Source organism: Rhinopithecus bieti, unplaced genomic scaffold (genome assembly GCF_001698545.2).
Source record: "Rhinopithecus bieti isolate Rb0 unplaced genomic scaffold, ASM169854v2 scaffold_58058, whole genome shotgun sequence".
Classification (NCBI taxonomy): Eukaryota; Metazoa; Chordata; class Mammalia; order Primates; family Cercopithecidae; genus Rhinopithecus; species Rhinopithecus bieti.
The window spans coordinates 158,859-175,906 of NW_016822568.1; the positions used below are offsets into that span (position 1 = coordinate 158,859).

The following is a 17,048-nucleotide window of genomic DNA, read 5'->3' on the forward strand; positions in this document are numbered from 1 at the left end:
TAAATAACTTAGGGGAAGAGTAGAGAGAGAATAAAAGAGAAAAAGAAGGGATAGAGAAAGGGTAATAATAAAGCAAGGATGGCAAAATGTTAACAACTGGTTTATATAACCGGGTAAAGGATATAAAATATACAGGATTTCTTTGTCCTCTTCTTGTAACTCTACTGTGAGTTTGATAGTATTTCCAAACAAAAAGGGTTTTTATGTTTCTGTTTTTTAGAAAAGGCCATTGTAGGCCGGGTGCAGTGGCTCACGCCTGTAATCCCAGCACTTTGGGAGGCCGAGGCAGGCGGATCACGAGGTCAGGAGATCGAGAGCATCCTGGCTAATATGGTGAAACCCCGCCTCTACGAAAAATACGAAAAACAGCCGGCGTGGTGGCAGGTATCTGTAGTCCCAGCTACTCGGGAGGCTGAGGCAGGAGAATGGCGTGAACCCGGGAGGCGGAGCTTGCAGTGAGCAGAGATGGTGCCACTGCACTCCAGCCTGGGCGACAGAGTGAGACTCCATCTCAGGGGAAAAAAAAAAAAAAAAAAAAGGCCTTACAGAGTAGAATGCTGCTTTGCTAGCTGTGTTGCTGACTAGTAGCTGATGAGGTGAGAGGTGACAAGCGGTATAGACATTCTCAAAAACACTAGTCACACACAAGACACAGCATGGCAGTACAGACAATTGTCAGAGAGAATATTCATCTAACTTTCAACACAGCCACAATTCAGTCAACAAGGACATTCCGAGCAGCCAAGAAGGCAATGAAATAAGTAAAGGCCGAGACGGGTGGATCACGAGGTCAGGAGATCGAGACCATCCTGGCTAACACGGTGAAACCCCGTCTCTACTAAAAAATACAAAAAACTAGCCGGGCGAGGTGGCAGGCGCCTGTAGTCCCAGCTACTCGGGAGGCTGAGGCAGGAGAATGGCGTAAACCCGGGAGGCGGAGCTTGCAGTGAGCTGAGATCCGGCCACTGCACTCCAGCCTGGGCGACAGAGCGAGACTCCGTCTCAAAAAAAAAAAAAAAAAAAAAAAAAAAAAAAAAAAAAAAAAGTAAACCAAGTAAGAGAGATACCAACCCACAGCACTTCTAACTGAATAGCTAGTGGTTTGTCAAAAATCAGAATATACTAAAGTGCCATGCTCTATGTTTTTTTCTCCCAATATATAGGCCTTCTGAATTTCAAAGCATACTGGAGTGATTCTGAACAAAGAGAAAGCTCTGGTGATTCAGAAGACATCTGAGTATCTTGTAAAATTTCAGATCCATCCTTATGAATGTCATTTATCACAGTTGCATCGACGCACAGACATGCTAATTAAGTAGATGATTACACTCTTCTTTTCCCCCAAGAGAACACATTGCAATTACAATAGAACAAGAGAAGACAGCCCGCTTCTGACGGCTTCAGGTAATACTAAAGTGTACAATCCAACTTAACCTGGTGACAACCTTAGCCACAGAAAAAAGAATAAAATTTCCATACGGTCACAGACAACAACCTCTTCCTTCTCCATCCTGTACTATGACAGATAACAATGTGGCTGGAAGTTGAGCAGATTGGAGAATTTTGAGCAAACAAGGATAAAGGGGAGTTTTCACATACAGAGAAATCCTCTCCACAGACCCACCAAAGGAGAACTATATTGATCCTGCTGAATAACTTTGGTCCCCCACTGCCTGAGGGAGGAAACTGTTCTTCACTCATTCCTTCCACAAGTGTATGCTGTATATTGGCAGCACACACCAAGATGGTGTGATGTAGTGGTTAGAGTTCTGGCTCTCTTACTACAGTGTAATATTTAGGAATTAAATACGGATGTGAAACCCAGTTCCGTCACTTACAAGGTCTATCTTGGGCAATTTGTTGCTCCTCCTTGAGCTTCTATTTCCTCAACTATGTAAAGGAGATCATAATTCCAAACTCCCAGGGTTTGTGAAAAGGCTTAAAGATACCAACGAAGCTTCTTAGCCAAGCACTTAATAAATGTATCAATTATTGCGACAAAACTGGGTCTCTGACCATCAAAAAGCTGCATCCACAGGAGATAAAAGACATACAGAAAAAATGGGGCTAGGATAATATGAGGTGAGTATTGTCTAACACAGTCATTCTCAAATGTCGCTGCACATTAAAATTACCTGGGGTTTTTTTAAAAGTTCCAATGTCCAGGCCACACCCCAGGACAATAATCTCACACTCTCTTGGAATGGCACTCAGAAATCAGTATACAGTGCATTTTAAATTCCATGGGTGATTCCATTGTGCAGTCATGTTTGAGAACCAAGGATAGGATATATTCAAGGCTCTGTGAAAGTCTGGAAGAAAAGAGATCCAGTCCTTGCTAGAAGGGATGGGAGAACTTAGGAAAGAGTTTGCAGAAGAAATGTCATTTGAAAGTTAGGTGAAATCAAATCAAAGGTAAAGTGAATAGCACAGGTACAGAGGGAGCAATGCAAAGGATATGTCCAGTAACCACAGAAAACATGTCTACTAAATGCTGATTGCTCAACTATAGAAGAAACATGTAATAGGCACAGACAGGCCCCAAAGCACTACAGGTTTTGGATCAGAGATACATGAAATTATGACCTCAGGTTATAAAAAAGAAAAAAAAAAGGACACAAATATGTTTTTGACATGTTTTTGGTAATGAGCTCAAACAAAAAGAGTATGATTCAAATAAAATTCCTCATTCACTAGCACTTTGGTTTGTAGGGATTTAGTTATATTTACACCTAAACTTGAGCTCTAGATGAAAACCGTTTTCAAAAATCACCTCTCAAATGCATTATGCTGAGTTAAAGTTATTAGTCTCAAAAAGCTGTCTACTATATGATTCCACTCCTATGACTTTCTGGAAAAGGCAAAACTATAAGAACAAAAAAACAGATCACTAGTTGCCAGAGCTCGAGGTAGGACTACGAATGCACTACAGAGAGGTACAAGGGAATCTGTCTGGAAGGAGGCCACTGTTCTGTATTTTGATGGCAGTGGTAATTACTCAAATATATGTGTTTGTCAAAACACAGCACGGTAAAAAGAGTATATTTTACTACACATAAATTATACTTCAATTTTGTTTTTAAAGCAAGAATAAATCTTTTTTTCTTTGCTGGAGGCATTAGAGGCAATACTCACAAGCCCCCATATTACACATTGACCTAGAGCACTACAAAAAAACTCTTGACATCAAAATTTTGCATCCTGTCTTTCCCCATAGCCAGATATAAACTGTTTCAGCATTTCTTGCCAAACTTCTCCATGGAGTCTTCCTAGTGTCAAAGGCAGGAATTCAGATCCTCTTTCTGGGATCACCGTGACTCCAGAAGGCACCTGTCTTCCTTCCTCACAAAATGCCAACTGATGCCACTGGCTGATTTCAGCAATAGCAAGGATGCCCTGCCCCCACAGGGAAGTAGTTCACATCCTGAGACTCAAGACTGCCATTCTCACTCACTATCCACCATTATACCTGGTGGTAACTTGATGTACAAAACAGATACCATAGATGAAGAGGTCAGACGGAGACTTGATTCCTAAGTGTGTCTAGCCATCGACTGAGACTATAATTGGGTTTGGAAAGAGCCAGCATTTGACTATAGAGCTAAGCTCATTTGACTATAGAGCTAAGTATAAGTTGCAGTTCACTGCAACTTACACGTCAGGTTGGCCTTCCTGGTTGTTCTCTGATTTATGTAAAAGGAAACTTACCTGTTTGGATGCCTAGCTGGCTGGTTCTGGACGAGGCTGAGAGAAAATCCTGATCCCAGATGGGAGAGTTTTGACTATAAACTTCTTCTTCTAGCATGGACAGAAATCTAGACACAAGAGTAATAGCAATAAGATTAAAAAAAAAAAAAACAAAAAAACTACTGTAAGGACAACAGCCCTAATAATCTGTGGCAATCACCTTAACATCAGTGTCTCAAACCTTCAATCAGAAATATAATGGAGGATTACAACCGAAATTACAATTTAGTTGGGCAGCCCTGGTATATACAAATACAGAAATGCATTTATACAAATGTTTACTCTTTTGACCCTGCATAGTTTAACACAACATAGGATACAGACACATGAATTACATCAGCAGAAATTCATTAATCTTCCTCAGTGAATCTCAGAGCATGATTTCAGCCCTCCATATAGCTGCATTGTCACTGTCATTACCTTCACAAAAGTTACTAATATTTATTGAGTGCTTACTTCGTGCCTGCACTGCTCTAAGAACTTCTTACTGAATCCTCACATCAACTCTGAGTTATATTTTCTATTTTTATTTGTCACCCACATGTATAGCTCTTACTACATGATAGGCAGTGGTGTAAGTGGTTGATGTATACTAACTCACTTGATCTTTTTAACAACCCTATGAGATAAAATTCATACTCATTTCACAGATGAAGAAAGTAGGGCACAGAGAAGTTAAATAACTGGATCAAATTCCTGCAACTAGTAAATGGCAGGATCAGGATTGGAACCAGTAACTAATTAATTACTACGCTAACTTTAAACCAAATGGATCTCAAGTTTTGGCAACCCATAGAAATCATCTGGAAACCTTATTAGAAATACAGATGCTTATCAGAATAGGGCAGGTGATTTTAAAAACTTAAAAATTAAAAGAGAAAAAAAGAAAAAAGAAATACAGATACCTAAGTCCCGCTGAGGCTTACTGAATTTTTTTTCGTCAATAAGTGGGGAAAACAGAAATATCTAAAAGCACTAAAATAGTTCAGAGTGGTGAAGCTATCAGTGGTCTTCTTCATTTTTTCCCCTGGACCAAATTTTCTTCACTTTTAGAATGAAATATAGATACAAAACTTAAAAAAACTTTGTAATTAGGTGAATGGGGACAGAGGCACATGTTAAAGCCAAGTGGGAAAAAAGGCAGCACATATGAAGAATACGAAGATAAGAATGTAAGCCCTGAAAATGCATCTGAGAATTGCAGAGACCTCCCTGGGTGCTGGGAAGCCGGTCCCAGCTCTAACGCTGAAACAGTGCCCAAGACTCAAATAATACCTCAGGTTTCAACATGTGTGGTTCTGCTGCCAAAACTGTAGGTATAAATCCCCAATAGCCTTAAATGCTGTCATATTCAGTGGAAAGGGATTTAAAAGGAGAAGTGGGTGGTAGTTTTACCCCACCATTAGTAATAGAGAAGAAAAGAAGGCAGCATGGATGTTTTAGCTCTTAGCATAAGCATGCCAGAACTATGGGCTGAGGGAACAAAACACACTATAATTAGCAAATATCTGCAAGAAGCAAAATGAATTTGTTATGGGAAAAATGTTATTATGCAAAGTAACTAAAATTTCTCTTTAAATACCATAACAGGTGTTGGGAAGGGAGGAGTCTTCTTTGTCCCCTGACTCAGAGACAGAACGACAGCTATCACCTGAAAACATAAAATGCTGCTTATATAGCAAATGTAATAGATACATAAGTAAGAAAACTGCTTCAGTCTCTAAGGAAAGGAGCTTACGTCAGTTAAAAGACACTGAAATACATGAGTGTGCCCTAATTTCATAACCCGTTTTGGGAGCAACATCCAAACTGCAGTTTAAGTGCTTCAGAATCTCCCTCCACAGAGGACAACAAAATGTTCATGTCATGACTTAGTCTCATGTACTGGTTCTCTGAAGAAAATTTTGACAATCAGGTTGCTGAAATATATGTGCAAATATTAGGTGTTCCGCCAAAGCCCATCAGAATTACTCATGACATCTATCTAAGGTTTAGGATTTGGGTTAAAATGCCATGGAATCTTCAGTCAATTTCTCTCAGAAACCATTTTGGTTTTTTGTTGTTTTGTTGTTTTTGTTATTTTGTTGTTTTTGTTGTTGTTTTGAACCTAACTTATTGCTATGAATTAAAACTCTATCTTTAGTGAGACAAAATTCTGTAATCTAATAATACTATCTGAATAATAAAAATCTAGTTTCTCAAACAAAACAGGGTTTCATCAATCTTTCCCCAAAGAATACTTCCTCTCAAATTCTATTCTCTACATCAGCAGTTCAGAATGGTGTGGGGAAGGAAGGCTATCATACCTAGCCAGCCTTTTCAAATTACGCCTTTTGCCTTCCTGACCAAATGCTGATCTAGGCAGAATGACAACCACAAAATGAACTGTCTCATTCATTTCTCGCTGTTATTGCTCCATGAGAAGTCATCAACTGCACCCTTGGCCTATCTCACCAGCATCCAACCTCTTAGCTTAAATTTTTGGTTCTTAGCATTAAAAATGCACTTCCAAGGCCAATGGTACAGCACCGCAACTTTCTATTGCTTTGAAGCATTTCCTTCCCTTTAAAATATTTAAATGATTATTTATGCCTTGGAGCTCTGACAGGTGCAAGAAGCAAGAAGCACCAAAGTATGCATATTCTACAAGAAATTTAGTATAGAGGTTCAAAGGTCATGCTGAAGGAGGTCTCTGTTCCTCTTCATCCCTGCTTTTGCAGTCTAGTTTCCAAAGAGTGGGGGCAAGTCTACTATAGCTGAGGCAGGGATGGTTCACCAGTGCTTAGAAAAAGTTGGAGAAATTGAATGGAAAAAAAAAAAAAGCCACTTGACTACTTTTGCACCATTTCTGAGTGGCTGGAAAATGTACCTAAACATTCTCCCTCATCTTTCTAGAGCTTCCTGGCCGCTGAATATACAAAAGAAAGCACTGCCCCATTCTATAAGAGTCAGAGACAATGACTCAGGTAGGATGAGGAGGGGATAAGGGAGCAATAACGGCAGTCAACCCAAAGTCAGGCTAATAAATGGACTGGAAAATACCCAAGAAGATTCACAAAGGGAACTGAGGGACTTTTCTCCCTCCCCTTGGAATGCTTTTCTTTTTTTTTTTGAGACGGAGTCTCGCTCTGTCGCCCAGGCTGGAATGCAGTGGCCGGATCTCAGCTCACTGCAAGTTCCGCCTCCCGGGTTCACGCCATTCTCCTGCCTCAGCCTCCCGAGTAGCTGGGATTACAGGCGTCCGCCACCTCACCTGGCTAGTTTTTTGTATTTTTTTTTAGTAGAGACAGGGTTTCACCGTGTTAGCCAGGATGGTCTCGATCTCCTGACCTCATGATCCGCCCGTCTCGGCCTCCCAAAGTGCTGGGATTACAGGGTTGAGCCACCACGCCCGGCCTGGAATGCTTTTTCTATCATTCCTGATCTTGTTATTTATGCAGGCTTTGGCATTGTATTTAGCAACCTCGAGCTCTAGGATCAAACAAAGACCAGCAAAAACTCTCCCTTACTTTGGGAAATGGGTGAGTATTAGAGTTCGTTTTTCAAGAGGCAGTTTATCTTTTTCCTGTCTTGCTTGTTCCAGGAGTTGTCGCCTCATAACGGTGAAGACCGAGCGAAGCAATGTTCTCCCAAACACCTGTGTGGTTTCGTACCGAGGTAGACTGTCGCAGAACTGTGGCACGTTGCAGTAACACAGCCACCTGCGACAAGAGAAGTCAAGCACCATCAATATCCTGTAAACCCCCAGGACATCAGAAATATCCAATTATGTTTATCTCGTACTATTAACCATAGCAGAAAAAAAACTAGGCCTGCAATAAGAAGCAACAATATCCCTACCAGCTAGTGAAACTTGGGAATTAGCTTGCCTTTACACCACCATTTGTGTCTAGTTCTGTTAAAATCAACTTATTCTGCAGCATCACACAGTGAGTCCTGGAGTCCAACAGCCCCTGGGATCAAATTCCTGCTGTGCCACTTAACTAGCTGCATAACTTTGAAAATGTAATTATGCTATTTAGCCTCTCTTTCCTTACCTGTAAAATGGGGACAACAATTATACCTACCTCATTGGGTTCTTGTTAGCATTAAATGAAATACTGTATATAAAAGGCATAGTATAACTGGAGTTACTGGCACACTAATGGTAGTTTAAATAAAAGAAAAAATTAAAGGAGAAGCTGAGGAAGTCTCTTCTGTGAAAGAATCAGAATTAACCACCTAGTCCTCTGAGGAAAATGTTAAGATTTATTTAAAAAGCCTACACAGCACTTATCAGAGGTTTGGTGGGAAGACAACAATCTCCAGTACTGTTTAAAACTCAGTCAAAAATGTAGGAAGTATTAAGCTTCTACCATCTGTCACCTAGGTACATTTTTCTCAGACTCAAAGTCAAAAATGCACCTCAGCATCACTGCACGATGCTAGAGGAGGACCAGTCCAGAGGGAAGCCAGGAGTTTTCTTGAGATCTGACCACAGTTCCAGGGTACACTGACAACAGAGGTCATCTAATTTAGAAAGTGCATTCAGCCAACATACAGTGGAGAGTAAAAGTCTATTCAAAAATAAATCTCTTTCTTTTTCTCTTTTTTTTTTTTTGAGACAGGGTCTCACTGTGTCACCCAGGCTGGAGTGCAGTGGTACAATCTCGGCTCACTGCAACCTCCACCTCCTGGGCTCAAGTGACCCTCCTACCTCGGCCTGCAGAACAGCTGGGGCCACAGGCATGCACCACCACACATGGCTAATTTTTTTCTATTTTTTATAAAGACGGGGTTTCACCACATTGCCCAGGCTTGTCTCGAACTCCTGGACTAAAGAGATCCACCCACCTTGGCTTCCCAAAGTGCTGGGATTATAGGCATGAGCTACCACACTCAGCCAACCATATTTTTTTTTTTTTTATCTCCTAGAAGTGGAAGATGTGAATTTCCCAGGACCCAGCAACATAAATGTAACAGTGGTAGCCATGGAGGGTGGCATCAAACGAGGAAAAGGTCAAAAAGCGTTATTCCACAGATTCTTATTCCTCGAGAGCAGACCCAAATCACCCTCTTCTAGGAAAGGACTGCCTTCCAAAAATCAAACCTCTCCTCTCTATGTGCTTTCCTGTTCTCCTTTAAAATGGGAGACAGCTCTCTAATGTGCCCAAGCTGCTACAAAAAGCTCCCGATGAACTTTAAGCCCTTTAATGAAGAGAGGAATAATATTATTCATGCTCCTGACATTTTTTTAAAAATCTTATTCTGTATTATAAAATGTTTTGCCTGTATGTGTGCTGGTGGTGGAAATGGTGGTGGCTGTCGCAGTGGTTCAAACACCTTTGGAGAAAATGCTTTCATTAGTCTTAGTTCGTCTGCCTACATTCAAAAATAACCTAAAACTTCCGCTACTATTTCTATTTCTTCTCTCAACTTTTTTCCTTTAATAATTTACACCCCAAATGTCGTTTATGTTTACAATACTGAAATGGGAACCTCAAGTGTTAATGTTGTCTCTTGTCTGAAAGAGTGATCTTGGTAGCAGAAAAAAACTAGAAAGTACATCTATTTTGTAATTCATAAGGTGCTTCATATAGAAATTCATTGCTTTCAAAGCCAATTCTTTGCTAGATGTTAGTCTGTGGTCACTTAATTAAGTTAAAAGAACGGGCTGGCTAGGCACGGCATGGTGGCTTACACCAGTCATCCCAGTGCTTTGGAAGGCCCAAGCAGGAAGACTGCTTGAACCCAGGAGTTCGAGACCAGCCTAGGCAACATAGTAAGATGCCCATCTCTACAGAAAGTTTAAAAATTAGCCAGGTGTATTGGCACATGCCTATAGTCCTAGCTACTCGGGACGCTGAGGAGGTAGGATTGCTTGAACCTAGGAGTTCTAGGCTGCAGTGAGCTATGATTGTGCCACCGCAATGCAGCCTTGGTGACAGTGACAGAGTGAGACACTGACATGCTATCTATCTATCTATCTATCTATCTATCTATCTATCTGGGGCTGAGGGGAAGTCAGATCCCAAATAACTAGTAATGAAACTACAAATGTAGAGTTAAACAGTCACAAATCTTCATAATCAGAAGTTCAATTTCGTGAGACTTAGGCAATCACAAGACTATCTGTAAGACTTAATATGGTCATGTCTTTCATGTCTTGCTTAACAATGGGAATACATTCTCAGAAATGAGTCAGGTGATTTTATCACTGTGCAAACACTGGAGAGTGTTCCTACACAAACCTAGATGGTAGAACCTACTACACACTTGGCACCTAGGCTCTATGGCAGAGGTCCCCAACTTTTTTGGCACCAGGAATTAGTTTCATGAGACAATTTTTCCATGGCTACGGGGTAGAAGGGATGGTTTCCAGGTGAAACTGTTCCACCTCAGATCATCAGGCCTTAGACTCTCAGCAGGAATGCGTAACCTAGGTCCCTCACACACACAGTTCACAATAGGGTTCGTGCTCCTATGAGAATCTAACGCCGCCACTGATCTAACAGGAGGGGAGCTCAGGCTATAATGCTCACTCGCCCACTACTTGCTTCCTGCTGTGAGGCCCGGTTCCTAATGAGCCACAGACCCATGGTGGACCATGGCCCACGTGTTGGGGACCCCTGCTCTATGGCATAGTCTGTTGCTCTTAGGCTGCAAACCTGTACAGCATGTTACTGTACTGAATACTACAAGCAACTGTAACATAATGGTAAGTATTTGTATATCTAAATATACCTAAACATAGAAAAGTACAGCAAAATTTTGGTATAATCTCAAAGGACGACTGTCATTATATATGGTCCACTGCTAACTAAAATGTTATTATGCAGAACATGACTAAATTTTAAAAATAACAAAATATGTCCAATTTTCTGCAATGAAAGGTTTAAAGATTTATTGTCCAATAAAGCTTTCACTGATGATGGGGATGATTCTATGTCTCTGCTATTCAACACAGTAGCCACCAGCCACTGGTAACTATTGAGCACTGGAAATGTGGCTAGTATGACCTAGAAGTTTAACTTTTAATTTCATTTAATCAATTTCAATTTTACTTTTAAGTGGAAACAGTGTAAAATGTTTTCCCATTAAACATAACTTGATTGTTCTAGTAGGACTCCATTTAGTTTAATTGTTTAAAATTTAGCTACTGAATTAAGATGTGTGAATACACACTGGATTTGGCCGGATGCAGTGGCTCACACCTGTAATCCCAGGACTTTGGGAAGTTGAGGCAGGTGGATTACCTGAGGTCAAGAGTTCAAGACCAGCCTGGGGAATATGATGAAACCCCATCTCTACTAAAAATATAAGTATTAGCCAGGCATGGTGGCAGGCACCTGTAGTCCCAGCTACTCGGGAGGCTGAGGCAAGAGAATCGTTTGAACCTGGGAGGCGAAGGTTGCAGTGAGCCGAGATCATACCGCTGCACTCCAGTCTGGGAATCACAGCAACACTCCATCTCAAAAAAAAAAAAAAAAAAAAAAAAAAGGAAAAGCAAAATAAACACTGGATTTGGAGTTTTGAAGGACTCAGTACCAAAAAAGTAAATATACATCCTTAATAATTTTTCACAATGGTTACATAGTGAAATTATATTTTGTGGGTTTTTTGTTTTGTGGTTTGTTTTGTTTTGTTTTTGAGACAGAGTATTGTTCTGTGCCCCAGGCTGGAGTGCAATGGCATGATCTCAACTCACTGCAACCTCCCCCTCCCCATTCAAGCTACTCTCATGTCCCAGCCTCCTGAGTAGCTGGGATTACAGGTGTCCGCCACCATGCCTGGCTAATTTTTGTATTTTTAGTAGAAACAGGGTTTCACCATGTTGGCCAGGCTGGTCTTGAACTCCTCACCTCAAGCAATCCACCCGCCTTGGCCTCCCAAAGTGCTAGGATTACTGGCGTGAGCCACCATGCCCAGCCGAAATGATATTTTTAATATCATTTAATATATTGGGTAAAAATATATATATATTATTGGCCAGGTGGCTCATGCCTATAATCCTAGCACTCTGGGAGGTCAAGACGGGCAGATTATTTAAGGTCAGGGGTTCGAGATCAGCCTGGCCAACATGGTCAAACGCTGTCTCTACTAAAAATACAAAAATGAGCCAGGTGTGGTGGCACATGCCTTTAATCCCAGCTACTTGGGAGGCAGAGGCAGGGGAATGGCTTGAACCCAGGAGGTGGAAGTTGCAGTGAACCAAGATTGAGCCACTGCACCCCAGCCTGGGCGACACTGCAAGACTCCATCTCAAAAAAAAAAAAAAAAAGATACATATATAAAATTCAAAAAATAATTTCTTTTATCTATTCATTTTATACGTAGCCACTAGAAAATTTTAAATTATATATCTGGCTTGCATTTTTGGTTCATATTATATATCTATTGGACAGTGCTGATTTAGAGTCTAAAGAGCATTTCCATCTGAGGAGAGATCTGCAGACGTCTAAGGCTCTAAGACTGACATTATTTCTCCTACAAAGATGATAGGTTATAAATATTATCATAAAATCCTAAAAAGTTATCCAAAAGTGCTTTAACAGGTTATTCAATCTTCCCAGGGTAGAAGAAGACAGCATAGATTGTTATTAGCTAGTAAAAACTTTCAAATAATGGGTTTTCATTCATTTCCTCAAAGTCATTTTATAGGCCTCAATTTATACTTTTCAACTTTTTCTTAACTTCCAAGATTAATCTTATTTTGTAATCTGTAAAGTTCACAGTAGATTAAGACAATGAGGCCAAGTCAATGTGTGTGTGTGTGTGTGTGTGTAAGAGACAAAAAGAATGAGTGTGTGTGTGTGTGTGTACTTCTAGTGTTGTTTTAATACATTGATTGATATTATTGCACATAATGAGACAGAAAGAAGGAAATGGACGTGCATGGGCACATGCATTCCTCCAAAGAAGTAACTGTAGGAAAAGATTTTACCTACATGACTGATTTCAGGTCTACTAAAAAGAAGCAAAATGATAGTTCATTCATTTTTGTATGTCTAATAAGGATGGTATTTGCATGCTATTTTCTGACTGTTCAAATAACTCCCAGATTTTTCACATCATCATGATGATTTGTAACTTCTGTGAACAGAATTTTAAAATGTGAACACAGAAGACCAACTCATTCTACGGACTTGCTGAACTGAAAATCCTGTGGTTTTCAGGAATAAACTGACCTGCCCTAGTTCACAGGGACTGAGGCCCAGTTACTACTGAAGTCCAGACTAGAAGTCAGATCTCCTGTTTCCTAGTGTTCTTTGCATGCTTCCTGATAAATTCTGTTCTAGATTTACATGTCTAATAATGAATGCTCAGTACACATGGCAATAGGCTATACATCATAGAAGAATGGCTGAATAAAACTGTTTCCCAAAACAAACAAGTTAGTTTCAGCTAACTTGCTATGTATTCTTTTTCTTCTTCTCTTTTTTTTTTTTTTTTTTTTTAGACAGGGTTCTGCTCTGTCGCCCAGGCTGGAGTGCAGTGGTAGGATCATGGACGGCTCCATGCAGCTTTGACCTCCTGGGCTCAAGCAATCCTCCCACCTCAACCCCCAGAGCAGCTGGGACCACAGGCACATGCCACCACACCCAGATAGTTTATTAATTTTTTTTGTAGAGATGAAGTCTCATCCTGTTGCCCAGGCTGGGCTCAAGCGATCCTCCCGCCTCAGCCTCTCAAAGTTGCTGGGATTACAGGCATAAGCTACTGCACCCAGTCGCTCTGTATACTTGTGAAACATCTCCTCAGTGTGGGTGTCAGCTTTAACTTTCAAAAGTTCTACACAATTCAAAATCTAAGACTAATTACTTGCCACTTTCCTTCAGCAGACTGTTGGTGAGTTGTATTTTAAGAAGCCATAATCCTCCGACTTTCTTCTCGGGTTATTTCTTCATGGAATTATAATAGTGTACTATCATGAAATTCAGGAACTTCAAAATATTTGCCCACATTTTTTCTATAACCACAGTGCTTCTGGAAGTATATATTAGGTACAGTTAACATACACTTATGTAACAATATTTAGGCTGAGTGTGGTGGCTCACGCCTTTAATCCCAGCACTTGAGGAGGATGAGGTAGGCAGATCACCTGAGGTCAGGAGTTCGAGACCAGCCTGACCAACATGGTGAAACCCCATCTTTACTAAAAATACAAAAATTATCCAGGCATGGTGGCACGCACTTGTAATCCCAGCTACTCTGGAGGCCAAGGCAGGAAAATTGCCTGAACCCAGGAGGTGGAGGTGGCAGTGATCCGAGGTCATACCACTGCACTCTAGCCTAGACAACAGAGCGAGACTCCATCTCAAAAAAAAAAAAAAGGAATATTTATCTTTTCTTTTATTCAGAACAGAGAAGTAAGTTAAGCAGTACTACTGTCCAGTTTGCTTTTAATTTTTATGGAATAAATATTTACAAGTTAGCTCTGTAATGAACACAATCATTTTCTAAGTCCAGTCTTTTCCACAAAGAATCCTGTTTAACTTCATTTTCAGACTGATGTACTGCAAACATTTTCGGCACATCTTTGTTCTAATATTTACAGTAACTGCCCTAAGTTATAAGCTGAACCAGCATTATAGGTCCTGAGGTTCTCTTACAGTAACATCAAGATAAAGCCTGCTGGTGCCTGCAGCCAGTAATATTACCCATTTTTAAGAAGATCAGTATCAGTGAGACATCATGCTGTGGTGGTATGTGGTTTTTTTAATTCCCCATGTGGTCATGGCAGTGAGGTTTTACTCTGAATATTGATTCTCCTAATTTTCACAGGTTGTTCCTCTCTACTTCCCTTTCCTCATCAACATGACGTGATGGTGGGGACGTGGGGGAGGCTGGTGTCATCTACCTTCATTTCCTTATTTATTATTAATAGGGGTTCTTGGTCTACATTTCACCTAGAAATCAGCAGGTTTCAGAGCTCATCAGGGCATATTCATTTCAGTTTCTCTCAGCAAGTTTCTCTTTTCCATTGTCTGACTCCACTCTTTGCCTTCAGCTGTTGGCTTACGATGCTGGGCTATAAAGGACTCTTTTGCCGTTTTTCTATTCCCTGCTATCTTAATTTCTAAAGTGATATTCAAATAATTACACACTCACTCAATTATATATTTAAGGCTTTAGCTTAATAGCTCCACATTGGCAGTGACTGAGTTTTAGAGAACAATGTGCATGGGAGGAAAATGATGATGAGCATCTTCCTGGCACCTGTTCTGTGTGTCAGAAACTACATACAAACCACCCATGGAATACACAAAACTCATGACACCTGGACAGAGAAAGAAATCAAAGGTCTCTTTAGACCAGAGACTGGTCTAAAGCTCACATAACAAGGGAGAGATGGACCCACACCATTCAAACCCAGCACTCATCCAAACCAATTTCCATTTTTACTACTTCTTAAGTATTTGTAAGTGCCACCAACTTCTTAGTAATTCTCAAAGACTACCTTGCATTTTTCTTCTGTTTTCTAAAATATCATAGCTGGGCACAGTGACTCACACATGCAACCCCAGCACTTTGGGAGGCCAAGATGGGAGGATCGCTTGAGGTCAGGAGTTTGAGACCAGCCTGGGCAACATAGTGAGACCCCATCTCTATAAAAAATAAATAAATAGCCAGGCATGGTGGCATGTGCCTGTAGTCCCAGCTACTCAGGAGGCTGAGATATATGAATTGCTTGAGTCTAGGAGGTTGAGGCTACAGTGAGCTATGATCATGCCACCGCACTCCAGCCTGGGATACAGAATGAGACACCATCTCTAGAAAAAATAAAAAGAAAAAGAAAACAAAATATAGTAATGTCTCCTAAGCTGCTTCACAATTAATTCTCCTTTTTATTGATGAAACAATTACTTTCTCTGTTAAAAGTGGCAAATGCATTCAGGGCCTTGGCTTTGACAAATATTTAGCTTTGTCAATTGTTCACAGGTGGGATTAAAAAATATATATTTTTGAGACACTTATCGTCTCAACTCTTATTATAAACAAGAGTTTCAATAATATAGGACTATTGTTAATGTAATATCCTAAAATCAAAGACATAGAAATAAAGATATAATTTAAAAACTTATTTTGAAGAAATCTGCAATTCCTATAAATATCAATTATTAAGGAGAAAATACTTTGTAACTGAAATTGCATATATTGTAAAAGTAAAGAGAAAGAGAGGAAATCGGGTGTGCTACACATGAAATTAGGTCAGTGACAGAGAGGAAAGCTTATTTTAAATGATACCATTCTTCCATGTTATCTGCTGTTACAGAAAATAACCTGGGCACAAGTGGTCTTGACAGGCTATCAAAAGATACTACTGCCCACTTTAAATCAGGAAAAAAATATGCACTAAAGCTCCCTAATATCCCCTGATGGAAGTTTGATGTGCCTCTGAAATATAAACAGAGAAAAGTTATAAAAAAGTTGAAAAGAATGGATGACCCAAGTCACATTCCTACAAATGAAAATAAATGTAGGTCATTATATTTTGTATGGTACAAGTTTAAGATTTGTAAAACCAATTCTATTATTCTGCAAGTAATAAGCAATAAAAATAAATTTCTACTTTAGAAGAAAATATATGTTCAATCCAAGACTATTTGCAGAGTTTGAATATCCAGCAATAGAGAAATGGTTAGGTAAATTAGGGTAAATCAACTCAATGGACTATAATGTAACCTGTGAAATGTCTGATATGATGTTAAGTGAAGAGACAAAGGCTACAAAATTCTACGTTTTCTTTCATTATAACTAATATAAAATGTTATTTAAAGGGACAAAACCTGGAAGATAATATGTATAATGATATCAGTTCCATCACAGTTCTGGATCTAAGCTAATCTTCCCTTTTAAAGAAAAAAAAATTTTTTTGAGACAGAGTCTTGCTCTGTTGCCCAGGCTGCAGTGTAGTAGCACACAATCTCAGCTCACTGCAAACTCTGCCTCCTGGGTTCAAGTGATTCTCTTGCCTCAGCCTCCCAAGTAGCCGGGATTACAGTCATGTGACACCATGCCCAGCTAATTTTTGTATTTTTAGTAGAGATGGGGTTTCACCATATTGACCAGGCTGGTCTTGAACTCCTGACCCAAGTGATCTACCCACTTTGGCCTCCCAAAGTGCTAGGATTATAGGCGTGAGCCACCATGCCCAGCCTAAAAAAAATTCTTTAACTTCATTATATGGTCATTGCATTTTCTGAGTGAGGGCTCTAATTAATTTCAGAGTTATAGTGTAGCTATCTAGTCAGCAATATTCAATAGATAAATAATACAAGCCACATATGGATTTTAAATTTTCTTTTTTTTTTTTTTTT

The 17,048-nt window shown here is 40.0% G+C and overlaps 1 protein-coding gene across 1 annotated transcript in view; it reads right to left on the reverse strand.

Annotated features, from left to right (window-relative positions):
• The window catches only part of KAT2B (lysine acetyltransferase 2B), a 122,866-nt gene that overhangs the window by 37,457 nt on the left and 68,361 nt on the right, over positions 1-17,048 (reverse strand). Inside the window, 2 exon segments of the mRNA XM_017860976.1 lie at positions 3,709-3,815; positions 7,257-7,448. Coding sequence (XP_017716465.1) covers positions 3,709-3,815; positions 7,257-7,448 — 299 coding nt within the window.